Raw genomic sequence first — 25250 nt, forward strand, 5'->3', positions numbered from 1 at the left:
CAGTCGCACAAATACGCTGCGTATTTGCGCAATCAAAAATCACTTATGCAAGCATATTTTGGCACGCAAAAAAGAACGCAGATGAGCCCACTGAAATGGTGCGCAAATATGCAGTGAATATACAGGTTTCCTGCACATTCATCACGTATTTGCGCGGCCCATTCACTTCAATGGCCTATTGGGGTGCGTAGTACGCAACAAAATAGGTCATGCTGTATGGAAATATACATCATGTGAACGAACTCATTGAAATCAATGGCTTCTATTCACTTCATATTATGTACGCCAATACGCTTGTGTGAACAAGCCCTTACTGTACTGTCTTACAATTGGCCATTTGAAGGTCACCATAAGCCTGATGTGGCCCTCGGTAAAAATGAGTTTGACACCCCTGCCTTCATGTATTCACTGAGGGGATCAGGAGTATTCTGACCCCACAGTTTCTTTTCAGGAATTAAAGGGGTTGTCCCGCGGCAGCAAGTGGGTCTATACACTTCTGTATGGCCATAATAATGCACTTTGTAATGTACATTGTGCATTAATTATGAGCCATACAGAAGTTATAAAAAGTTTTTCACTTACCTGCTCCGCTGCTGGCGTCCTCGTCTCCATGGAGCCCGCCTAATTTTCGCCGTCTAAAATGGTCAAATGGCCAAATTAGACACGCTTGCGCAGTCCGGGTCTTCTGCTTTCTTCAATGGGGCTCCGTGTAGCTCCGGGTAGCTCCGCCCCGTCACGTGCCGATTCCAGCCAATCAGGAGGCTGGAATCGGCAATGGACCGCACAGAAGAGCTGCGGTCCACGGAGGAAGAGGATCCCGGCGGCCATCTTCAGCCGGTAAGTATAGAAGTCACCGGAGCGCGCGGATTAAGGTAAGCGCTGAGCGTTTTTTTATTTTTTTACGTCCCTGCATCGGGGTTGTCTCGCGCCGAACGGGGGGGGGGGGGGGGGGGGGTTGAAAAAAAAAAAAAACCGTTTCGGCGCGGGACAACCCCTTTAATGCAATTTAGATGAGAAAAAAATAAAATTTCATATTTTTGCAAATATGTAATTTAAAACACAGGATACCCCTGTTTGTCCAGGATAAAATGGATACCCCTGTTTGTCCTGTGTCCAGAAATATACCTATTGTGGCCCTAATGTTATGTCCGTATGCACAACGGGGCCCAAACCGAAAGGAGCAGCCGGTGGCTTTTAGATCCGACATTTTGCTTGAAGGTGTTTCAGGCCCCATAGCCCACTTGTAGAGCCCTTGAGTGGCCAAAACTATAGAGAACCCCCACAAATGACCCCATTTTGAAAACTAGACCCCTTAAAAAATTCATCTAGGGGTGTACAGTGTATTTTGACCCCACAGGTTTTGATTGCATCTAAGCAAAGCAGAAGTAAAAAATTACGATTTTTATTTGTTTAGCAATTGTCATTTTAAAAATAGTTTTTTTTGTACAGCAGATACATGAATGAAGAGTTTTACCTCAAAATGGATTCCCTTGTCTGCCCCGTGTTCAGAAACATATCCATTGTGGCCCTAATCTTATGTCTGTATGCACAACTGGAACCAAACTGAATGGAGCATCAGACTTTAACTGTCTTAACTTTTACATGATCGCCATTATCTATGGATAATGGCAATCACGTGATCGAGGAACACTCATCGCCGCCCCCCATGATCTCTCCAAGCTCTCAGCTACCTTTAGTAGCTAGGAGAACAGAGATTTTAAATTTCATCTTGCCCTCCCCAGCTTCTGCGCTTGCGTCCGCCATTTCGTGCGACTGGCGCATGCGCCAAAGCTGGGGAAAGGTCCAAGAATAAGGATCCAGTCAGGGGACATCGCCGGTGGCCTTGGTTAAGCAATTTCACCTCCCCTCACGGATCAGATCCACGACCGGAGGTAAAACTTTAGCTTTTTTTTACTTTTACATGATCACCCTTATCCATTGGATAAGGGCGATCACGTGACCGTGAGTGGGGTCCTGCGGCCCGGGATGACAGCTTCATGCTGTCGGCTACCTCCGGTAAGCGGCAGCATGGAGCTGTCACATCCAGAGCCTGCAGGACTGTCATTCCCAGAGGAAGCATGTTTTTATGTCCTCTGGGAATTAAGCCTAGCAGGCCTGGATGTAAAAAGGCAATGGGGCCGTCACTAAGGGGTTAACTGGGGCAACCAATGTCAGGAAACTGATGCTAAGGCAATTGGGATCATAGAATGCACCAAAGGAGGTCTAGAGGCACATGATGAGAACATTGTTCTTCCTCTTTACAAGTCACTGGTTAGACCACACATGGAATATTGTATACAGCTTTGGGCACCGTCACTTAAGAAGGGCATATCAGAGCTTGAGCAGGTACAAAGGTGGGCAACTAAAGTAATAAATGGGATGGGTAAACTACAATACCCAGAGAGGTTATCAAAATTGGGATTATTTAGTTTATAAAAAAGACGGCTGAGGGGCGGCCTAATAACTATGTATAAATGTGTCAAGGGACAATACAGAGATCTCTCCCATGATCTATTTGTACCCAGGACTGTGACAGTAATAAGGGAGTACCCTCTGCGCCTAGAGAACAGAAGGTTTCTACACCGACATAGAAGGGGCTTCCTTACTGTAAGAGCAGTGAGACTATGGAACTCTCTGCCTGAGGACATGATTATGGCAAGTTTGATTACAAGACCTGGATGCCTTCTTTGATTGATAAAATATATGTTATAACTATCATTGGTAACTTCAGAAGGGTCGGTGGTTCAGGGATTATTCTTATTGCCGGATTGGAGTCGAGAGATTTTTTTTTCTTAAATTGGGAAAATTGGCTTATACCTCGTTGTTTTTTATTTTTCCTTCCTCTGGATCAATATTGGGGGGTAATAGGCTGAACTGGATGGGCATAGGTCTTCTTTTGGCCTTACATACTAGGTTACCTATGGTAGCAACACTTGCAGGTTGGAGGGTTTCATAGTATGTAAGGATGTGTGGGAACTAAGCAAATATACTGTTATGTAGGGTAAGTGAATAAATTCACCATGTTTTTCTTATACCTTGCGTTAACATTACATAAGCTTATTGGGTTTTTAGATAGAACCTTATTGGAGGTGTTCCACATTGGCAAGCCACCTGTTATCCTGGGATGTTTATGGCTTTTTATGTATTTAACCCCTTAGTGACCAAGCCAGTTTGCGCCTTAATGACCAAGCCAAATTTTGGAAATCTGACGTGTGTCTCTTTAACATAGAATAACTCCGTAAAGGTTTTGCATATCCAAGTGATTCTGACACTGTTTTTTTGCCACATGTTGTACTTCATTTAGGTGGTAAAAATAGTCTATAGAATTTGTGTATATTTATTAAAAGCGCCAAAATTGGGAAAAGTTTTTCTTTTTAAACTATTTTTTTTGCACATTTTTAATTGCAATATCTCAAATATGTGCAAACGTACTGTACAAAGTTTTGATAAAATATAGATTTCCATCTGTTTACGTTATTCTGGATGCACATTTGAAAATCTTTCGTGTTTTTGTTTTTAATAATTGAATTTTTATTAAGATTTTTCATAATAAACAGAAAATTACATTGATATATGAGGTACAATGGAAATTAGGCAATAAACAAAATAAAGCAAAATCAACACAAAACATAACATGAACAACGGAGGTACCTTTTTTAAACATTAACTAGAAGGATTATTTGGGCTCATACCTAATGTTAAATGCAGTACAGATCTGGTCCAGATACTAGAGGGGGTGATAATGAGTCTGTGGGAAGGAGGGGGGAGGGGGGGTGGAAAGGGGTTCAGGGATTTGGAATTATTTGCTTTTAGTTGGTGGGGACATTGGCGTCAATAAATAATAGTTGCAGTGGTCTTGTTTGATTAAGTAACCCTCTTCCCCCATTCCTCGTTCCCTCTTCCCTTTTATAAGGGGTTCCTTGAGGTATAGTCTAACCAGGTTACCCAGAAAGCTGTTCGTGGGGACTTGGTGGCGAATCTACGTGAGTAGGCTTGTTCCAAGTGAAAAGTGTGGTTCACTGAATTTCTCACTGCTGATATAGAAGGAACTTCTTTTGATTTCCAGTGCTTGGCAATTTCCAGACCTGATGCAAGGTTAATGTGGGAAATGAGGGCCGAGTAGAAGGGAGATAGTTTACCAGAGTTCAAGAAGCAAAGGGCCAGGATTGGGTCAGGGGGCACGTATTGGTGAGTAACGGTGTATATGAAGTTAAATACCAAATTCCAGAAAGACCTTATAACTGGGCATAACCACCACATGTGGAAGTAAGTGCCTTTTGCACCACAACCTCTCCAGCAGGTCTCCGGGGTTAGGGTGTTCATCTTAGATACTCTTGCTGGGGTAACATACCAGCGAAGGAATAACTTCTGGGATGACTCCCAGTGAGAGATGCCATGAGAAATCTTTTTAGTCCATGCGAGAGCACGGGTCCACTCCTCCAGGCTAAATGTTTGTTTAAAGTCGAGCTCCCATAATGTCATGTGAGCTGATTTAGTTTGGGCAATCTGGGAGAAAGAGTTGTCGTAAAAATTAGATATGCCTCCGGAGACATCTGCTGAGAGTGAGAAGAACGTGAAAGCCGTTTTGGGGAATATAGGCTTATGGATATCTAGGGATTGTAATGCAAATCTCAATCTCAGATATGAAAAGCCTAGTTTAGTGGGGAGGTTGAATGTTGAAAGTCCATTATGACCCCTTCTTTGCAGAGGTCTCTGATCTTTTTAACTCCGAATTTCTCCCATGTTCCATATTCGAAATCTGGGAGTATGGAGGATGGGAATCTCAAGGGGAGGACTATGGCGGGGACTTTTTTCCAGGTTTGAAGAGACTAGTTGATTCCAACCGAAACCTGGAGGCTTGGTAAGGAGTGGGCCAGAAGTGGGGGGGGGATTAACTCCAAGGAGGGAGATCAAGGGTGCCCCTAGGGCTGCTGCTTCTATATTCACCCATTTTTTAGAGGACGGGGTAACCCACCAGTGTTTGATTTGATCTAATGTGACCGCAGTAAAATATCGCTTAATATCGGGGGCTTTCATACCTCCTAGTTTGTATGGTCTTGCCAAGGTGGAGAATTTTACTCTGGCGTGGGCTGCTCCCCAGATGAATTGGTTGATGATAGCTTGGACTTTAAGAATGAAATGATTGGAGATTGAGATTGTTACTGTTCTGAAGACATATAAGATTCGTGGGATGATCATCATTTTAACCGCTGCGAATCTACCTGCCCATGAGATGAAGGGTTTACGAAATTTGCTTAAAATGTTTGGAATTCGGTTAAGAAGTGGTAGGTAGTTTTTAGAGCAAGTAAGGGAGCTTGGGTACGCTATGCTGATGCCTAGGTATGGGAGAGAACCATTACACCAAGTAAAGGAGAAGGATTAGGGCCTAGATTTAACGTTTAAGATTTTGTGTTGTTAATCTTATAATATGAGACATCGCCAAATTCATGTTTTTTTTAAAAAACCCATTTAGGAGACTTACAAATTTAACATTGTTTGTCAACATTTTAAGGAAAACTTTGTTTTCCCACCCCAAGCCAAGATTGCAAAGGCTCATATGTGTCAGAATGATAGATATCACCACAAATGACCCCATTTTCAAAAAAACTATACCTCTTAATATATTCACTGAGGGTTGTCATGAATATTTTGACTCCACAGTTTTTTTTTCAGGTGTTAATGCATTTTAGAGGAGAAAAAATAAAACTTCATATGTTTGCAAATATGTCTGTCATATCCGTGCAGAGCCCGAGCACCACTCTCAGCACGGACGCAGGGTGGTGATAACCATGATAGTAAGGACCGTGTGACACCAGAGTACACCACTCCGCACGGTGACCAGGAACGTACAAATGGTAGAAAAACCGTAAACACCATAATGCAGGACGGTGGCACCAACTCCAGGGGAAGAAGGAAGCCTGGCCCTTACCTAGCTGGGAGGGTGACAGGTCCCTACCTAAAGCGGGGACATCGTCTCTATAAAGACGGCCCAGCGGTCTTCTTACTGGGATCTGAATGTCCTCATAAGGACCCCTGGAAAGACGAACTGACACGCAAAGCAAAAACAGAATAGACAAACAACAAAACAACTGGAAAAGACTAGCAGCTACTTATCTGCAAGTTGCAGACCACCCTGCACAGTAAATCTCCAACTCCACGTACTCCACTGTGTACGAAAATAAGCAGCATTGATCACCAGGAGGGCAGAGAATAAATAGCTACTCTACACCTGAAACCATGGCAGAGTGAATAGAAAACCACACCTCCACCCTACTCTCAGGCATGGCTAATCCAACATGCAGTCATGCAGCAAGGTAGACAGCAATAGTTGATGCTGCACATGATGCATTAACCCTTGACCTGCTTAACCAGGCAACAGGTCATAGCCTGTGTAAAAGCCACCATGCCACGATGTTGTCGTGACTGACAAGCCGCAACAATGTCTTTTTAAAGGCAGGATTTCACCTATAGTGCACATGAAAATGAGAATTTACACCCCAAAATGGATACCTCTGTTTGTCCTGTATTCAAAAATATACATATTGTGGCCCTAATATTATGTCTGTATGTACAACGTGGCCCAAAATGAAAGGAGCAGTCAGTGGCTTTCAGAACACAAGTTTTGCTCGAAGGTGATTTAGGCCCCATTGCACACTTGTAGAGCCCTTGGCCAAAACGATAGAGAACCCCCACAAATGACCACATTTTTAAAACTAGATCCCTTAACGAATTCCTCTAGGGGTCTACTGCTTATTTTAACCCCACAGTTTTTAAATGAATTTAAGCAAACCAGAATGAAAAAATTACGATTTTCATTTTTTTTGGCAATTGTGTCATTTTAAACACAGTTTTCCATCCAGCACACATATAAATGAAGACTTGCACCCCAAAATGGATACTGTTTATCCTGTGTTCAGAAACATGCCCATTGTGGCCCTAATCTTATGTCTGTATGCACAATGGAGCCCAAAATGAAAAGAGCAGCTGGTGGATTTCAGAACAGACATTTTGCTTGAAGGTGATGTAGTCCCCATTGCCCACTTGTAGAGCCCTTGAGCAGCCAAAATGATGGAGAATCCCCACAAATGACCACATTTTGAAAACTAGGCTCCTTAAAGAAATTCATCTACAGGTATACTGCATATTTTTATCCAACAGTTTTTGAATGAATCTAAGCAAAGCAGAAATAATTATGATTTTCATATTTTTGGCAATTCTGTCATTTTAAAAGCAGGTTTTTTTTGTACAGAACACATATAAATAAAGACTTGCACCCCAAAAGGGATCCCCCTGTTTGTTCCGTGTCCAGAAACATACCCATTGTAGCCCCAGTCTACTTATAGGACACATGGCTAGGCCTATAATGGAGGGAACACCCATTGCATTTCAGGGCACAACTGAATAAATTCCAGGCCCCATTGCTCATTTGTGCAGAATAAAAATTGACTCCCTAAAAATAATCCCCCCCACTTTTATTTTTTGGCGTTCCCCAAATCTTAGATAAAAGTAATAATGTAAACTGTGTAGTATGTCCGAAGACCGGGGTAATTACGGATGGTTGGGATGGGCACTTGGGGCAACACAATCGGGTATCCCTCCTCTTCCCATGCTTTTTTTGGGGGCATTACTATACCTCAGCGGCAGGGATGGGGTGTAAAAAGTGGCGCTCTGTGAGCCTTTGTAAGCTTGCTGAGGTGCGGCGGTCTGAAACTGAAGGCGCTCAACAAGCTGCTCCTGGAATTGCAGGAAATTGAGCATTCCGGGGCCTCATGTAAATTACATATTACAGGTAGCGATCTGAATAACGCCGGGTGCACACGGCCGTATGTGGAATCTGCTTGTGGAGGCCCACAGGGGATCCCAGCTATGAGCCTGGCCATACATAATTTAGTTGTGTATGAGCTGTAGGTATATCTGGAACCGTAGAGCACAATAGGCTCTATGTTGTGGATATCCACGGTAAAATAGAACATGCTGCGTTCTGTTTTCTGCGAGTGGTTTACGTCATTCCGACCCGCTCATTTGAGCGGAATTGTGCAATCTCAATGCATTTCATTGCTCCACGTATTGCCACTGATCAAACGCATGCGTAATCTGCAATTTCTATCCGCTCATGTGAGATCGCTACCTTTTTATCAGTGACCTGGGACCGCTCAACAAGTCCACCAATCACTGCTTTAGGCTCTCAGTGACCGTTTGTAGCAGGGAGCAAAGCGATTTAACATTTCCTGGGCTCCTGCGCATGTGTCCGTCCTTTTGCTGGCATGTGCAGGAGGTGGCGAAGGTTCGTGGAGGATGATCGCGTCGGGGTTCAAATGCGGAGGCCTCTGTTAAGATGTTTCATCTCCTCTCACCGATCACATCAGTATAGGGAGATGAAACCAACTTTTTTTTTCCTTTTACGTGATTGCCATTATCCATTGGATAACGGCGATCACGTGACCAGGAACTACATATTGCGGTACCCTGTGACATCCCCTGGCTGTCGGCTAGCTTTGGTAGCCAGGAGCAGGCAGATTTTAAATTTTCAAGGCAATCCTTGACTTTTGCACATGCATTAAGCTGACGTGCACATGCGCCGAAGCTGGGGTAAGTACCGTAGACAAAGATCCACTTGGGGGACAAATCTGGGGACCTTGAGTATGTAATTTCATCCCTCCTCACGGATACGATCCCTAAGGGGAGAGGAAACTTTAACTTTATAAACTTTTTTTTAAACACTTTTTAACTTTCCATGATCACTGTTATAGTATGGATAACAGTGATCATGTGACCAGGAACTGCATACAGCGGTTTCCAGTGACATCTCCCTGTATTTGGCTATCTTTGACATCCGAGTGCAGGGGAATTTTAAATATGCCGGGCTCTCCGGTCTTCTGCGCATGCGCGCCACATCGGCGCGTGCACAGAAGCCCGCAGCATGTGCAGATCGCTGCGGGACATCACGGAGGACAGGGGTGAGTATTTTCACCTCCCCTCATGGATCCGATCCATGAGGGTTGATGAAACTTTAACTTTTTTAAACTTCTTTTTTACCTTTCCCTGATCTGAATAATGGCCATCATTGGCCCAGGAATCGGACACCGCGGTCCCCGGTGACATCTTCTGCCACCCGATTACCTTCAGGAGCTTAAAGATTTCAAATTTGCTGGGACTCACAGCCTTCTGCGGATGCGGCTGACGTAATGACACCTGGCATGCATGTGCAGAAGACCGGCATCATGTCCTGGAGGACTAGATCATTGTGGGACATTGCAAAGGATGGGGTGAGTATTCTTAGCTGCCCCCATGGATCCAATCCATTAGGGCAGCTAAAATTTTAACTTTATAAACTTTAATGAGATCGGCGCTATCCATTGGATCTCTGTGCAGTGTCACATAATGCGGTCCTACAAAAGTACTTGCCATTATTTGTCGGTGTTTAATTTCTGGAGGGCAAGCAGGGGTTAATCACTGGATAACCTGCCCTGTAACTCAGCTATTAATAATCTGCCCGGCGACCAGTTAATTCTCATTGGTTGCCGGCAGATTCAGCCCTCGTAGGACAGCAGCACAGATGAGCTGATCAACATGATGGTCTGTCAAGCTGTGAGGTGACAGGAGTGTGGAAGCCTGTGATTGGAGCAACAGTTGCCTGGTTACACCAGAGCAGCACTTGGGAGGAAAGGAAATTAAAAGTATGAGTATGCTGTGAGGTGATAGTTGGTCCAGGCAGTCAGTTTAGTGAGTTGGTCATAGAAGGAGACAGGAGGGAGAGGTTAGTTTGGTCAGGAGTCCAGTCAGACAAGAACAAAAAGAGGAGTCAGGTCAGTTGTCCCAGTGAAAAAAAAGAAAAGCGGATTTTTTACTCGCCGTAAGTCTTTTTCTTGTTTCGTCATCGGGGGACAGAGAAAAGACCGTGGGATATAGTTACTGCCACTAGGAGGTGACACTAAGCACAAAAAGTGTTAGCTCCACCCACTGGCTATATCCCTCCCTGCCGACACCTGTCTAATCAGTTTTTAACTTAGTGTCCGTAGGAGGCGGACGGTCTCGCCCGCAAGGGCCAAATGGATTTTCCAGGATGGGCAAGGGCTAACAGGGAGTAACGGCTCTCCCTTTTAACCCAACTGAGGAGGGCAAACAGAGGTGGAGTGATCCTTTTGTTGTCTGCCTGGCCCCCTCAGAAGAAAAAGGAGGACCACCCGGGTACTCCTGAGTGTGTCCCACCAGCCATAGAGCCCCCCATTTGTCCGGGTCAGCATCCCCTCCATGCGGGAACAGAAAAAACAACAATAGATAGCAATATGACACAAAGGTTCTAACTGTAATGAAAAGAGCACCACGTGCGACTTACAGAACCACGGTCCTGGTCAGGACAAAAAATGGTGTCATATAGAAAGGAAGAAAGGGTGGGTGCTGTGTCCCCCAATGACGAGACGAGAAAGAGATTTTACGGTGATTAAAAATCCTCTTTTCCTGCTCATGTCATTGGGGGACAGAGCAAAGACCGTGGGATGTTCCAAAGCAGTCCCCGAGGGAGGGAAAAAGGAAAAATCCCCGACACAAACAGTTAGTTTACAGAAATCTGTAACCTTCCGCCTAGCGAAGGGTTGGCTGACGCAAAAAGAGTAAAATTCGGTAGAACTTAGAGAAAATGTGTAGGGCTGACCAGGAGCCCACCTACACACTTGCAAGGCGGAGGCACCATTGCCGACCGCCCATGAGGCTCCCACTGCCCTGGCAGAGTGTGTTGTCACCCAAAACGGAGATGTCTTACCCATAGCCTGCTAAGCTTCAACCAGCTCTAAGCGTATCCAGCACTCCACGACTTGTGGAGGCCGCGAGACCACATCTCGGACACTCCAGTATTAACAATAGAGAATCAGAGCGGAATGGTGAAATATGTTCCAAATAGATCTTCTGAGCTCGCACTAGGTCTAAAGCGTGCAGAGCCCATCTCCTTGAGTGGACTGCCACCAGACAGAGTGACGGCAGCACAATGTCCTTATTAATATGGAAAGACGACACCATCTTGGAGAGGAAAGAAGGAACTGGAAGAAATAGAACCTCATCCTGGTGGAACACTGTAAAGGGGGCTTCGCTGTGACCTCGGAGACCCTTCAGAGAGAAGTAACTGCCACCAGGAAGGCTACCTTCCAGGATAATAACCGCCATGGTACCCTTGCTAATGGTTTGAACGGATGAGCCTGTAGGGAGTTGAAGACCAGATTCAAATCTCATGGTGGTAACTGGAAGCGAAACAGGGCTGCAGTGTGACCAACTCCCAGCAGGAAAGTGCGCACAGCCAACCCAGATGCCAAGGGGCACTGAAAAAGGACAGACAAGGTGGAAATCTGTTCCTTGAGGGAACTGGGGGTGAGCCCCATCTCCAGCCCATCCTGGAAAAAGGACAGGAGGCGGGGCAAGGAAAAACGCATAAGGTGAACACCCCTCCGCTGGCACCAAAGGACGAACCCTCTCCACACACGATGATACACCCTTGACGAAGACTGCTTCCTAGCTTTAAACATTGTTTGAATGACTGGGTCCGAAAAAACTAGAATTTGTAAGGAACTTTCCTAAAATCTTTCTCCCACTGGGGGACACGGCTTCGACCTTGAGACGTTCAAGAGCAGTACCCAAGGGGTGGGAATACATAAAAAGCCACACGTGTAAAGAAGCAAAATCAGCTATTCAACCCAAATGGGTGCCTAGGTATCCCACATGCTCAGAGACAGAGCAAAAAGGGGGTCTGAAAACCAGCTCACCATTGAGAAAAAAGCGGCTCGCGACGAGGAGCTTCCCATGAGGCACCATTCTAGAAATATGTGCCGTATCACAGACTGAACATATGGTGTCTCTGGTACAGTAACCCTGCACTGCTATAAAGCGGTGCCTGCGCGAGGAAACTACCACAGAAACCCAAGGCTCCACCAGTGTTGTCAGGAGCAACAGCGGAAGAGCCAGGGTGACCAAAGAATCTCTGCCCAATAGCGCATCTTGCTTAGTAGAGAGACAAGTAGACCAGGCAAGCTGAACGTGACATCAGCACCATCATAAAGAGGGGATGAAATTAAGAGCTGGGGCCCCTTGACAGACGACCTAGTTGCTGGATGTGAGCCTCATTGTTCTTTTTGCGAGGTCCTCCGGAGTAGGGAGGGCGAGTGCTAAGAATTGAAAACCATATGAATGTATAGCATCTCATGGTCTCCTGCTAACAATCCTGCAGGAGGAATGAGTGCAGGAGGATCGCGGCGCGCTACTAACTCCGTCTGATTTAAATGCTTGTCTCCCCAACGGTTTTCTTACCTGCATAGGAAGGCTACAAGGAGAAATGCTGTAGGAGTGAAGTCGCAGACCGCTCTGACTACAGAGTACTCCTAATGGCAGCAGCCCTGACATGCATAATAGGGAAGAATGTGAGGCCCGCTCGACATGAGTGACCCACGTCCGCCCCAGTCCTCCTAGAAAGCAACAGATTCTGGTTTGGTTCCAAGGCTGCCAGGAGAAGGACTGGACCCATAGTGGATCAGCATGTCAGAGCTATCAGGAGGGGAGCTAGTAGATGGATCTACTGCCCCCAGGCACCCTGTTGGAGGAGGAACCCCCCCAGCCTACCACTATACTTAGATATCCTGACTGGATGTCCATCCCACATAGCGGCATGAGTGCACATAGTATGCGGCTCTGGGCAGCCCCAGCCCGCGTCCACTCCTGTAAGTGAGGAAAGTGCTAAAGCTGCCTGCAAGGACAGTGCAGAGGGGCCACCATAGGGAAGCTAGCAATCAGGTACGGCTTCCCCATTCCGGAGTGTAGAAAAAGAGCAATATGTCCGTGGACTTCTTGTGCCCAGTACTCCTTCCCTATGGAAGGAGCTATCGATGCCAGCAAGCAAGTACTGCTGATAACCAGTCTGAATATGGCTTGATGCAATCTTGTACTGCATCGAGAGTGCACGTGGCACATGCTTCTTGTCTGAAGTCATGGACACTGCACCAAGGCTGCCTGTCGAGAACCGCAGGCGGCACCCCTCACTGAGCTAGCTGCTAGGCCAGGCTCAATCCAAGGTCTGTCACAGACCTGAGGGGCGATTAGTCCAGAGGCTAGCTGTGCAAGTACTCCTTCCAACTGAAGGGTACCACAGGAGTCAGCATGGCCGGAGCCATGCTGCAATTAGTTTGCCATACGGGATCTTCTTCGGCTGAATGCCTGTAGCGAGAGCGCACATAATACGTGGCTCTGGCCGCTCCTGTCCACGTGTTATTGTGCACACTGACATTGTGCCAGAGCTGCCTGCAGGGAACTGCAGGAGGGCCAGCCAGAGAGCTATCGATTGGCAGGGCTCTTGCCAGTGTGAAGCAGACCTGGGGAACAATGAGTCCCAGGACTCCCTGTGCAAGTAATCATTCCAAGTGGAGGGTACCACAGATCTCAGCAAGGCCAGAGCCATGCTGGCAATTAGTTTGAACAACGTTGTTCGTAAAGACAAGATATTCTCCGGCTAGATGTAATCTCGTACTGTAGTGAGAGCGCAAATAGTATGTGGCTCTGGCTGGGCCCTGATCGCATGTCATCCTGGATACAGACACTGCGCTAAGAATCCCTGCAGGGAACTGCAGCAGGGGCAACAGGCGAGGCTCACCTGTATTCTCTGATGGATGCAAATCTTGTCGTGTGGCGAGAGCACACTTGGTATGTGGCTCTGGCCAGCCCCTGTCCATGTGTCATCCTGGACTCTGACACTGCGGTACGGCTGGCTGCAGGGTCGACAATAGGGGAGCTACTAATAGGATAGGCTCAACCCAATCCAGAGCAGGCCTAGAAGGCATCACAGGTCAAATAGCTTGAACACCGTTGTTCGCCACACGAGATAACCTGTAGCTCGGTGTAAATCTCTTACCATGTGCAGGTACTCTTCCCCGTATGGGAGGAACCACCGGTCTCCGTAAGACTAGAATCATGCTAAGATTCACCACGTTCGCTTTCCTGAGTAGGGATAGATTGGAGAGTAATACTACTCCGTCAACCTGCAGGAGGAAGTGGAGCCATGGCGCCTAGGTATGGGACACATAGCCACTGGTGAGGGGTGTGGGGAACATGAAATGTGCAAACACAATACAACGTGCGGCAACCAAAACATACATGCCCATGGTGACACCAACCAAGCCATGCATGCAGAACATGCCTGGCTACACAGAAATTGCCACGGAGTGGCTACCCCATCCAGCATCCAGGCTATACCCTAAAATCCACCCAGCTGCATGGTGGCTGGTCTATTCCTTAAAGCCATCTATACATCAAAAGCGGCACTAGAGCTGAACTATACCACATTAAGCCATATAGTAAAACACAACATGCTTTTGGATGGTAGGTGGGCAACCACCCTGGATGGGACACGAACCCACAATACCTGGCTTAGGAGGCCAGTGCTTTATCCATTAGGCCACTGGGGCTACATGCACTGACTCGCAGGCATGCCGCCAGACGGTGACAATCCGTTCCTCCTGGATACATTAGTCACGCAGGAGAATCCCAGAAGAATAAAACAGGGAGCTCTATGGCTGACGGGTCCTAGTGCCATCAAGGTCAGCCAGCCATCACTTCTAGCAGAGCACTCACCCCAAACATCGCCTTCCCTGCGTTAGGAGGGGATGCTGAACCGGACAAACGGGGAGCTCTATGGTTCGCAGTTCACATGCAGTAATACCTGGGTGGTCCTCCTTTTTCTTCTAAGGGGGCCAGGCAGACAACAGACAGATCACTCCACCTCTGTTTGCCCTCCTTGGTTGGGTTAAAAGGGAGAGCCATTACTTCCTGTTAGCCCTGGCCCATCCTGGAAAATCCATTCGGCCCTTGCGGGTGAGACCGTCTGCCTCCTACGGACACTAAGCTAAAAACTGAATAGCTGGGTGTTGGCAGGGAGGGATATAGACAGCGGGCAGAGCTAACACTTTTTGTGCTTAGTGTCACCACCTAGTGGCAGCATCTATATCCCACGGTCTTTGCTCTGTCCCCCAATGACACAAGCAAGAAACTAATGTTAGTCAGTCAGTGAGTCAACTGCTAGACAGAGAAGAAGATAGGTAATGTACTAGAGCAGACAGTGAATGCAGAGTGTAGGAGCCGGCATTGGAATAGAGAGATAGATGGGAAATAGTGAGATAGATCAGTTAATAAGTGAAGCAGAGCAGTCAGTGTTAGTATTAGAAAGAGTGTCCATAGAATAGTCATAGTCTGTTAGTCAGTTTTAGTGAAAGATGGCAGTACAGTGGAGCTTGCCTGTAGGAGTTGTCATAGGGATGCAGTTGTCGGATAGTGAGGTGAGGGTAAGTGGTAGTGAAAGCTGTTGTCAGGATGGCGGAGGAGTCGAGAGCGCTGCGGATTCCTGTCTGGAGAGTCACCAGACACTGTGCCGAGTTGCCGCTGCTGCAGCAGAGTGACTGCACTGATCTCTGGGGAGAAAGAGAGCTTGCGATCACCTAAAGGGAGATAAGCACCACCAAAACCCCCTTGCCTTACGCCATCTATTATCAATATTCCCAGGGAGGCTATTTATGTCAGGAGGCCCCTCTGGCAGTGAAGCCCCCTCACAATCAGGGGAGATAAGGCTCCAAATTTCCCTTTGGGCCTAACGGTCTACCAGTGTCCGCAGGGAGGCAAATTACTGTGGAGACCAGGAGTCAGAGCCATACCTAGGCACAATTACAAGGGTATCAAAGGGAAGGCCATACAATTAGGTCACCAGTTTGTGGATTTAAAGGAGTAAAAGTGTTTAATCTCTGCGGATTGACTGTACTGTACTCCTAGTAAATATTTGCTATAATCTCTATCATAAAAGAGAAAAGAAAAATAATAATTAATTATGCTTATCTTACTAAACCCTGGTTTGGTTTGATTTATTTATCATTGTCTTCACCCACTACATCTCGTGCTGTAAAGCACTGGCATCACGAACAAATTAGTAGAAATAGTAAACCTATTCCGCAACAACACCCATCTATCATGCCACGCAGTGGCCGTTGCTGTGGGTCCTGGCAGGCAGGCGCCAGTGCACAGCCACCAGTATAGGAAGAAGAAAGCAGACCACAGTCACTATAACCGACCGCCCCTCCACATCTGCACTATTATCACTATCACTATACATTTACCTCTAATGATCACAGGTGGCATCTTCTCTGATTGGTGCTGCCCATCTTCATCTGGGTGCATACTGCCATGATGACTTCCTCCAGACACCACTTGTCTCTTCCTACACTCCCATCCTGCCAATAACTTAATACCACTCTGTGGCCCTAAAAGGTAATATTTCCCCTTTGTGGCCCTTTAAACTTACAATTTTCCCTCTCTGTATGCCCTTCCATCGAACATCCGTACAAGTGGAACAAGTCTCTTTGCCACTCATAGTCTTCCTGGTCCAGATTATGCTTTTCTCAGTGCAGAAGCTGATTCCTTCCCTCTATCCTACACTCTATAAAGTGCTACCAGATAAAGTGCTACGAGAAGAGCAGCATCCAGATGGGCAGGACAATTAGGGACAAAGAGTCTTGTGCAGACTTTTTAAAAAGGGCCTGACGAGTCAGCCATGGAACAGTTAGGCTGCCCATTTAGCCTTGAGCACCATAGCAGTCAAGTGGTCTGCCTACATTTGTGCCACACCACTGCTGGTGGCCTAACATCAGCAGCTACTGATTGTGATCTGTTCTTGGTTACTAATTACATTTTGCTACATGACTTGTAATTTGTTTGGACATATGTATATTGTAATGTTATAAAATACCAATATATATATTTTTAAGCTTCATATTATTCAAACAATAGTAAAATAAGTTTTATTCTTGGCAGATGACGGTCCCGGGAGTTCAGAGGGATGTCTAATATCTATCGATTGTAAAGCAGAAGATTATGGTATCACACAAGACACATATGAAGAAGCTGCCATCATCCCAAAGATCCCCTCAGCCCTTCACAGCAAAGATCAGTCATCTGCTCCTCTTATACAGTGTGTCCCATCACAGACTGATAAGCAGAAGAAAACTCACAGAAGGGATAAATATCGAGGAGCTCACACAGTGAAGAAGTCATATTCATGTTCAGAATGTGGGAAATGTTTTACAGCGAAATCACATCTTGTTATACATATGAGGAGTCACACAGGAGAGAAGCCATATTCATGTTCAGAATGTGGGAAATGTTTTACAGCGAAATCATATCTTGTTATACATATGAGGAGTCACACAGGAGAGAAACCATATTCATGTTCAGAATGTGGGAAATGTTTTACAGCGAAATCATACCTTGTTATACATATGAGGAGTCACACAGGGGAGAAGACATTTTCTTGTTCTGAATGTGGAAAATGTTTTATAAAGAAATCGACGCTTTTTGTACATCAGATAAGTCACACAGGAGATAAGCTATTTTCTTGTTTAGAATGTGGAAAAAGGTTTACAATGAAATCAACTCTTGTTACACATCAAAGAATTCACACAGGGGAGAAGACATTTTCTTGCTTAAAATGTGGGAAATGTTTTACCCGGAAAACACATCTTGTTAGACATCAGAGAAGTCACACAGGGGAGAAGACATTTTCTTGTTCAGAATGTGGGAAATATTTTACCCAAAAAACACATCTTGTTAGACATCAGAAAATTCACACAGGAGAGAAGCCTTTTACTTGTACTGAATGTGGGACATGTTTTGCAGTGAAATCATCTCTTGTTAGACATCAGAGAATTCACACAGGAGAGAAGCCTTTTACTTGTACTGAATGTGGGACATGTTTTGCACTGAAATCATCTCTTGTTCAACATCAGAAAATTCACACAGGGGAGAAGCCATTTTCTTGTTCTGTATGTAAGAAATATTTTAAACAAAAAACACATCTTGTTAGACATCAGAGAATCCACACAGGGGAGAAAACATTTTCTTGTTCAGAATGCGGGAAATGTTTTACACTGAAATCATCTCTTGTTACACATAAGAGAATTCACACAGGGGAGAAGCCATTTACTTGTTTAGAATGTGGGAAATGTTTTGCACTGAAATCAACTCTTGTTAAACATCAGAGAATTCACACAGGAGAGAAGCTCTATACTTGTTCTGAATGTGGGAAATGTTTTGCACTGAAATCAACTCTTGTTAAACATCAGAGAAGTCACACAGGGGAGAAGTGATTTTCTTATTTTAATTGTGGGAAATGTTTTACACTGAAATAAAATCTGGTTAGCCATCAGTGAATTCATACGGATAGAAGCCATTTTCTTGCACGGTTAGGAAAGTGATTTATCCATAAGTCAGCTTTAATTCCACATCAAGGATCTCACAGAGGAAAGCACTGTCATGATCAAAAATCACAACTTCTTGAACATCAAATAACTCATACAGGGAGATAGCCACTTTTTACATACATTAAGTGAACTAGTGATCATTAATATTCTGTAAACTCATTTGGTGACCTCTGAGTACTTCTTTGCCCTACTTCTGCATTCTGCACTACCGAGGAAGGATCCCATCAGCTAAAGTAAGAAAACGCATGTTCTTTACTTTTCTCATTGCTGCTGTCTTGTGGGTGTTTCAGGGTTACAGCATTCGGGAGACGGAAGGTAACAGTTTTTCCTTATGATTGCCTGCTCAGTTGTGTACAGGTTACTGATGATTATTAGTGATTTTTATAGCATGTGTTATAGTTTCTAGAAGTCGGTTTGTTTTTGTGTTTGGCTACTATATTTTGGGTCATTTGGCCCAAATCTTTTTCTTTCTGATTAACTGTGGGAAGATCGTGCATGCTTTAGTGTAAACAACCTGAAATGAAAAAATAGAATTTACTAAATGTAATTCACTAACCTGGAGAAAAGATTTAGTAGATGGAAATGATTTGCTGAAGTGTGCCAAAGGGCAAAAAAAATCAGTAAGCTGTAGAATCACTGGGTGTTAACTGCTTGGTTAAAGACACTTGTGACTGGTGGTTCTAATATCACCACAAAGGTTTGAGAGAAGCCATAATGTCTCCTGTACTCTATCTTGTTTTTATTCTATTTTGTCTTTCTTCCTCCATTTTGTGTATTTTGCATAACACGTATCCAGAACAGTTAAAGAAGCTCAAGATCATTTTAGAAGGCCTCCTGGAGAAAGCCCAATTAGCTCTCTCCTACACAGGAGTGAACTGCAGCTGACGCCCTTCCCAGAGGACTAGCGAGCAGAAGCTGGACTTTCGTTAGGGATAGATGTGTGAGAGCAGTAAATATGTAGCCATTTTTACCTTTGTATCCATCTTATATGCTTCTGACTGTTATATCATAAGTCTTGTGTTTTTCCATTAACTAAGAACATTCCAGACACAATATCTTAGCCTTCCCGAAGGGGTACAAGAAATCCAGACTGACGACCTTGACGTTATCAGCACTAGTTTACCAAGAATATGTTTTGTTCTACTTCATCCTATAAATTGAGATGTAGCGCTAATAAAGGTCAGATGACTTCTTTTCACATTAAAACTCTGAGTGATTTGTAAGCTTCTTCGAGCTCAAACATTAACAGTTAATTTGGCCACCTGAAAACATACCAAGTAGTAAATATTTTCACTAACATATGCATAGTTTGTTTAGTAGAATTGTTCTTTCTGTTGATATGTACTTCTTTCTCTCTCTATTTATTTATATAGATATCTCTATTTAGCTTGTAGGCAAATGTACTTTTATATATAAAACACATAAATGTATAACCTTTATGTAAGCCTTAACTGACTAAAGATTGCCAAACACTGCCAATTACAATCTCAGTAATGTTTTATATACTGTTAGCTGGTTAATCTGGAGTTAACTGCTCTCTCATCACATTAGTTGGTTCATATATATTGAAAACAAAGTCCATACATATTTGACCTTAGAGATAGCTAATGTGATGAGAGGGAAGTTAACTGAATATTAACCTAAGCTTACAGTATGCAGGCAGGGAGTGACCTGGAGATTGGCATCGCTGCTCATGCTAAGGTTTAATGACCAATACTAATAATAGGATTACAACAAACTATGTATATGTATTAATAAGGTGTCTTCTAGCCTCATTTTCAATGTCTTTGTCTAAAACCTATAAGAATTGCCATCTATTAACAAATAAAGGGGGAATCAGATGATTACACAAAATGCTGTGTGACGAGTCAATGATTCTGCAAGCAGCTCATACTTAACCCTTTGAATTTAGAGCACAAGATAACTGTAGTGCTCCACTGCGCTATCAAGGGAAAGCAGGATATACACTACCGGTAAAAAGTTTTAGAACACTTCAATATTTTCAGTTTTTATTGATATTTATGCCGTTTAATCTGTCAAATATAATTTGAAATAAAAGCAGAAAATAAACAATTTATGATAAATAAAAATAATGCATTAGCTGTGTTTAACAAAATTGAATCTAAATTTTTGACTCTTCAAAGTCGCCCCCTCTAGCTGATATAACAGCGTTACACAATGGAGGCATTCTTTCTATAATTGCATGCAGAAAGTGTTGAGAAATTTCTTCCCAACATTGTTGCAGAAGTTCCCACAAATGTGCTGCACTTGTAGATTACTTTTGTTTCACCTTCTGTCCAGTTCATCCCAAACAAGCTTGATGGAGGTTTAAGTCTGGAGACTGTTCAGGCCCTTCCTTTATTTGAATCCTTACAACCCCTGCACTGAGCAGGGGGTTGGACCCGATGACCCTGGTGGTCCCTTCCGACTCTACCATTCTATGATTCTTCTTGTCTTCTTAAGTAGTTGTGATATAACCCTAATGTGAACCCCTGACCAGCTAGGCATACACCAGAAGAGATTGCATTGCATATCAAAATGCTGTGGTAGCCCTTTTTGTCCACTGTGCCAGTCACCCTATGCAAGGTGCCAACTCTGAATTCAGCAAAAGAGCCCGAGACCATCACGCTTCGGCCTCCATGTTTGACATTTGGTGTCACATATTATAAACCATGCTTTCACCTACTCGACAACATGTAAAAACCCTATGTGATTTTACGAAAGATGTCATATTTTGATTCATCAGTCCAGAAGACCTTCCACGCTTCAGTTGTCCACTGGAGGTGCTGCTTGGCCCAGGCATGTCTTTTTTCATTTTGCAATCTTAGCAGTGGCTTTTTTACTGACATTCTACCCGTCACACCTGGGGATAGAAGTATTCTCTTCACAGTTGAAATGGAAACTTGTTTATTTTTTGCTGCATTAAGCTGTGCTTGAAGATTTTGTGTGAGGTGTTGATCACGCAAACTGTTGATTCTCAAAAACTTGTCATCTGATTTTCTATCGGCCTTTGTTCTGTCAGACATCTTCCTGTCAGTTTCCTCCAGTTTGCAAGTGCCCTTAGATGGTATAAGAAGCTATACTGACTGCCACCTTGGCAATTTCTCTGACAGACCTACACTTCTAAGGGTTATAATTGTCTGTCTTTGGTTAATTGCTCTTTTCTTGACATTATGATAACAATGTGCTCTATTCTGAAGCGCAAAACTGCCCTAGAGGGTGCTGTAATGCAGTTTGTTCCAACACTCGTTGTATAAAATCAGAGGGTTTGAAAGTAATCTCAAAATGTTAAGGCACCTGTAGGAACAGTTTGCATATAGTGTAAAACCATAATTTGCTTCCTGTGCTGCATAGCAGCTGCCCTCGATGGGTTTCCTGAAAAATGCCCTTTTGGTTAAAATCATAGATTCAGACTATTGTTTCATTTGAGGTTTATATTTCATAATATTTTTATGTTTTGAACACATGCTTTTCAATGGGTTCTTTCATGTTAGCAATGATCAGTAGTGTAAAGAGGAGATTCCTACAGGTAACCGCCCAGGTGAGTAGTAACCACCAACTACAGCAGAGAAGAGTTCCAGATTCTCCTCGGTCACCGGCTGCAGGTAGTTATGTAGATTTATAAGCCCTGGGATCTGTCAGATTTTCTGCTGTATATTCCCCCATTCAGCTGGAGTACAAACTAAATATGGCTGACAATGTGATACGTTATAGGAGATAACACAGGATGGGCATTTATAATATGGATGGGGAATATATGTGGGAGTCTTTCTTCATCATCTGCTGTCAGTACTAATCGGGGAAAAGTGTTGTGTATGCACATTCTCTCTCCCTGTGTGAACACAAGCATATGTTCATCCTAGGTGTGGTGGTGGATGCGGTGCGTCCTTGGCTCAGGGTAAACGCTACAGACTGTATCAAGCCTTATTTAGGTTGCGTTCATTAAGCAGTCTTAAGGAGATATTACAGGAACCTGTTAGATGTTTGTGATTCCTGACTACAAGCAGCATAACATCTAGATAGGCTTCTCTTCATCTGGATCGGTTGGACTGACAGCTGATCCTGGCGGGGATCTGCCCCAATGACTCTTCTCCATGTTTCTGCTTATTAAAGCATGTTTCCTGTAAAACGCTGCACCGTTGTAGAATACAATATAGTTGTATGCTGCCTGATGGTTTAGTACATCACAGCAGGCACATACATTGCAGACAACTCCTGACAGCTTCCCTTAAACCCCTTCTAGTAGCCATTGTTCATTTTAGTTTTTTCATTCCCAACTTCCAAGAGCACATTTTTTTTCCTAACATAATTGTATGAGAGCTTGTTTTTCACAGTTTGGGTTGTACTTTTTAATTGCACTATTTAGAGAACAGAGAAATTTATGATTTAATTGGAAATTAATTTTATTAAAATATTTGCTTGAAATGGAAAAAAAACATAATTCCATTCCACAAATTCTATTCACAAAGCTACATGAAGGTGGACATAGCACGGCGCAGTGTAATTCTTGTATTTTATAGGATGTATTTTATAGGATTTGCTTTTGAAACAAAATTAAATCAGATTTTTGGTCCTTCTAGTCCTGGTGATGTTATAAAGATGCTGCGTGTAGACATCGGCCTAAGTGATATACAGGAATTCTGTACACGTTACACTTTTATTACAAGATGGTTTTCTGCTTATGTAAGGTATATATCTACATTTCAGATACCAGGAGACTCACCTGCACACTCATCCTCTCACTATAGTTTCCCTACTGGCTGTGTCGGCATGGCAACCTAAATACTCACTGTAGCCATCCAGTTTTTTGCTTGAAAGAGGAGCCAGTTTCTGCTCTGAAACGCGTCGCACATAATCTTCCATCCTGACAGGACGTGGATTTCTTCCTCAACAGACACTTTGGGAGCCCAGGGAGGAAAATTCCTCCACCCTAGTTTGGGGAAATTTCCTCCACTTCAAGTAAGTTTCGACACACTCTTAGTCTTGACCACCATTACACTGCACATGCTTAGTTCTAATTGTTTTTGTACACCTAAAAAAAATTTTGAGGGGGTTTTCTCCTTTTTTGTATGTGCGCCTCTCCACTTTTGTGGATTTTATGGGAGGTTACCGTGACAGTCTTGGGTATAAACAGATCATAGGATAGATCTTTTTATTGCACCCTTATGTATTCTTCCATAGTTATTGGTCGCCCCTTAACCATCTTTTTTTCTAGACTGAGTAATCCCAATTTTGATAGCCTCTCTGGGTATTCCAGTCCTCTCAATCTGTTTATCAATTCAGTTGCTCTTCTTTGAACCCCCTCAAGCAATGCAATGTCACTCCTGAGTTCTGGTGTCCAGAATTGTTCACAGTATTTCATGTGAGGCCTGACTAGTGCCTTGTATAGTGGAAGAATAATGTTCTCATCTTTTATCTCAATACTTTTTTAATGCACCCTAAAACTTTATTTGTCTTTGCAGCAGCTGACTGGCATTGGTTGCTCCAATTGAGTCTACCATCAACTAGTGCCCCAGGTGTTTTTCCATCTCACTTTTCCCCTTGCAGTAGCCCTTTTAGAATATATACGTTTCTCCTGCCCATGTGAATAACCTTAGATTTATCAGTGTTTATCTTTATTTGCCATTTTTCTACCCAAGCTCCTAGTTTACATAGGTCAATGCGCAGCTGTACATTATCCTCCGCTGTATTAATTATCCTGTATAATTTTGTATCCTCTTCAAATATCGATATTTTACTCTGCAGTCCCTACATCACGTCGTTGATAAATATATTGAACAGAATGGAGTCTAATATTGAACCCTGTGGCACCCTACCAGCAATGGTGGCTAAATCGGAGTATAAACCATTAATTACCACCCTCTACTTTCTATCTTCAAGCCAGTTCTTTACCCAGCTGATCATGTTTTCACCCGGACCGAGCTGTCTCAATTTATATATTAACTAGAGATGAGTGAACGGACTCGTCCAAGCTTGATGTTCGCTCAAGTATTAGGGTACTCGAGACGCTCGTTACTCGAGACGAGCACCACGCGGTACTCGAGTCAATTCCATTTCCTTCCCTGCATGTTTTGCGCCATTGTCTGGCCAATAGACATGCAGGTAAGGCATTACAACTTCCTCCTGTGACGTGCCAGCCCTATCCCACCCCCCTGCACTGAGTGACTGGCGAGATCAAGTGACCGCTGAGTATATAAGGCAGTCCCGCCCGCTGCTCGCCTCAGACACACGCTGGCAGAGATTAGGGAGAGTGCTGCTGGTGCTATAGGGACAGTGTTAGGCTACTGTTTGCATCTGCAAGAACCCCAACGGTCCTTCTTAGGGACACATCTTACCGTGTGCATTACTGTTGTGGCTGCTAGGAGCAGTTTTGCACCAATTTTTTTTTTCATCTTGGGCTCTGCAGACTATAGCGTTCTCAGGCTGCAGTCTGTACTACGTAGTATAGGGGAAGTATTGGTGAGGCAGGGACAGTGGTAGTGTAGAATCCTGTCAACAAGTACCCCAAAAAAGCTCTTGCTTAGGGCTATCTGTGACCGTGTGCATTACTGTTGTGGCTGCGGGGAGCAGTTTTGCACCATTTTTTTTTTCATCTTGGACTCTGCAGACTATTGCGTTCTCAGTCTGCAGCCAATTATACAGAGTATAGGGGAAGTATTGGTGAGGCAGGGACAGTGCTAGTCTAGAATCCTGTCAACAAGTACCCCCAAAAAGCTCCTCCTTACGGCTACCTGTGCACGTGTGCAGTTTACTGCGTGGCACCTAGGAGTTGTAGTGGCTCACTATTAGCCAGCTTGGCCTTTCTGCAGGCAAGCGTATAATTTTTTCGGCCTACAGTGTGTGTTACAGTACCGCTGTCAGCCTCCAAGTGCAGGCCAATAATCGCCTAATTTTTTTACACCGCTCTGTGCGTCCCATCAACTTCCCGCACAGCGTGCACCCACCGCCGCTGATAGAGGGAAAGACATATACACGCTATCT

General features: G+C 44.2%; 2 protein-coding genes across 2 annotated transcripts in view; both read left to right on the plus strand.

The window, feature by feature from the left end:
* The window catches only part of LOC136629018 (oocyte zinc finger protein XlCOF6-like), a 32793-nt gene extending 14569 nt beyond the window's left edge, over nt 1–18224 (plus strand). Inside the window, exon 5 of the mRNA XM_066605131.1 lies at nt 16825–18224. Coding sequence (XP_066461228.1) covers nt 16825–18155 — 1331 coding nt within the window. The 3' untranslated portion in view covers nt 18156–18224. The remainder of the gene's footprint in view (nt 1–16824) is intronic.
* The window catches only part of LOC136628705 (zinc finger protein 665-like), an 841644-nt gene that overhangs the window by 211221 nt on the left and 605173 nt on the right, over nt 1–25250 (plus strand). The gene's annotated exons all lie outside the window — the stretch shown is intronic.

The sequence above is a fragment of the Eleutherodactylus coqui genome, chromosome 5 (assembly GCF_035609145.1).
Source record: "Eleutherodactylus coqui strain aEleCoq1 chromosome 5, aEleCoq1.hap1, whole genome shotgun sequence".
Classification (NCBI taxonomy): Eukaryota; Metazoa; Chordata; class Amphibia; order Anura; family Eleutherodactylidae; genus Eleutherodactylus; species Eleutherodactylus coqui.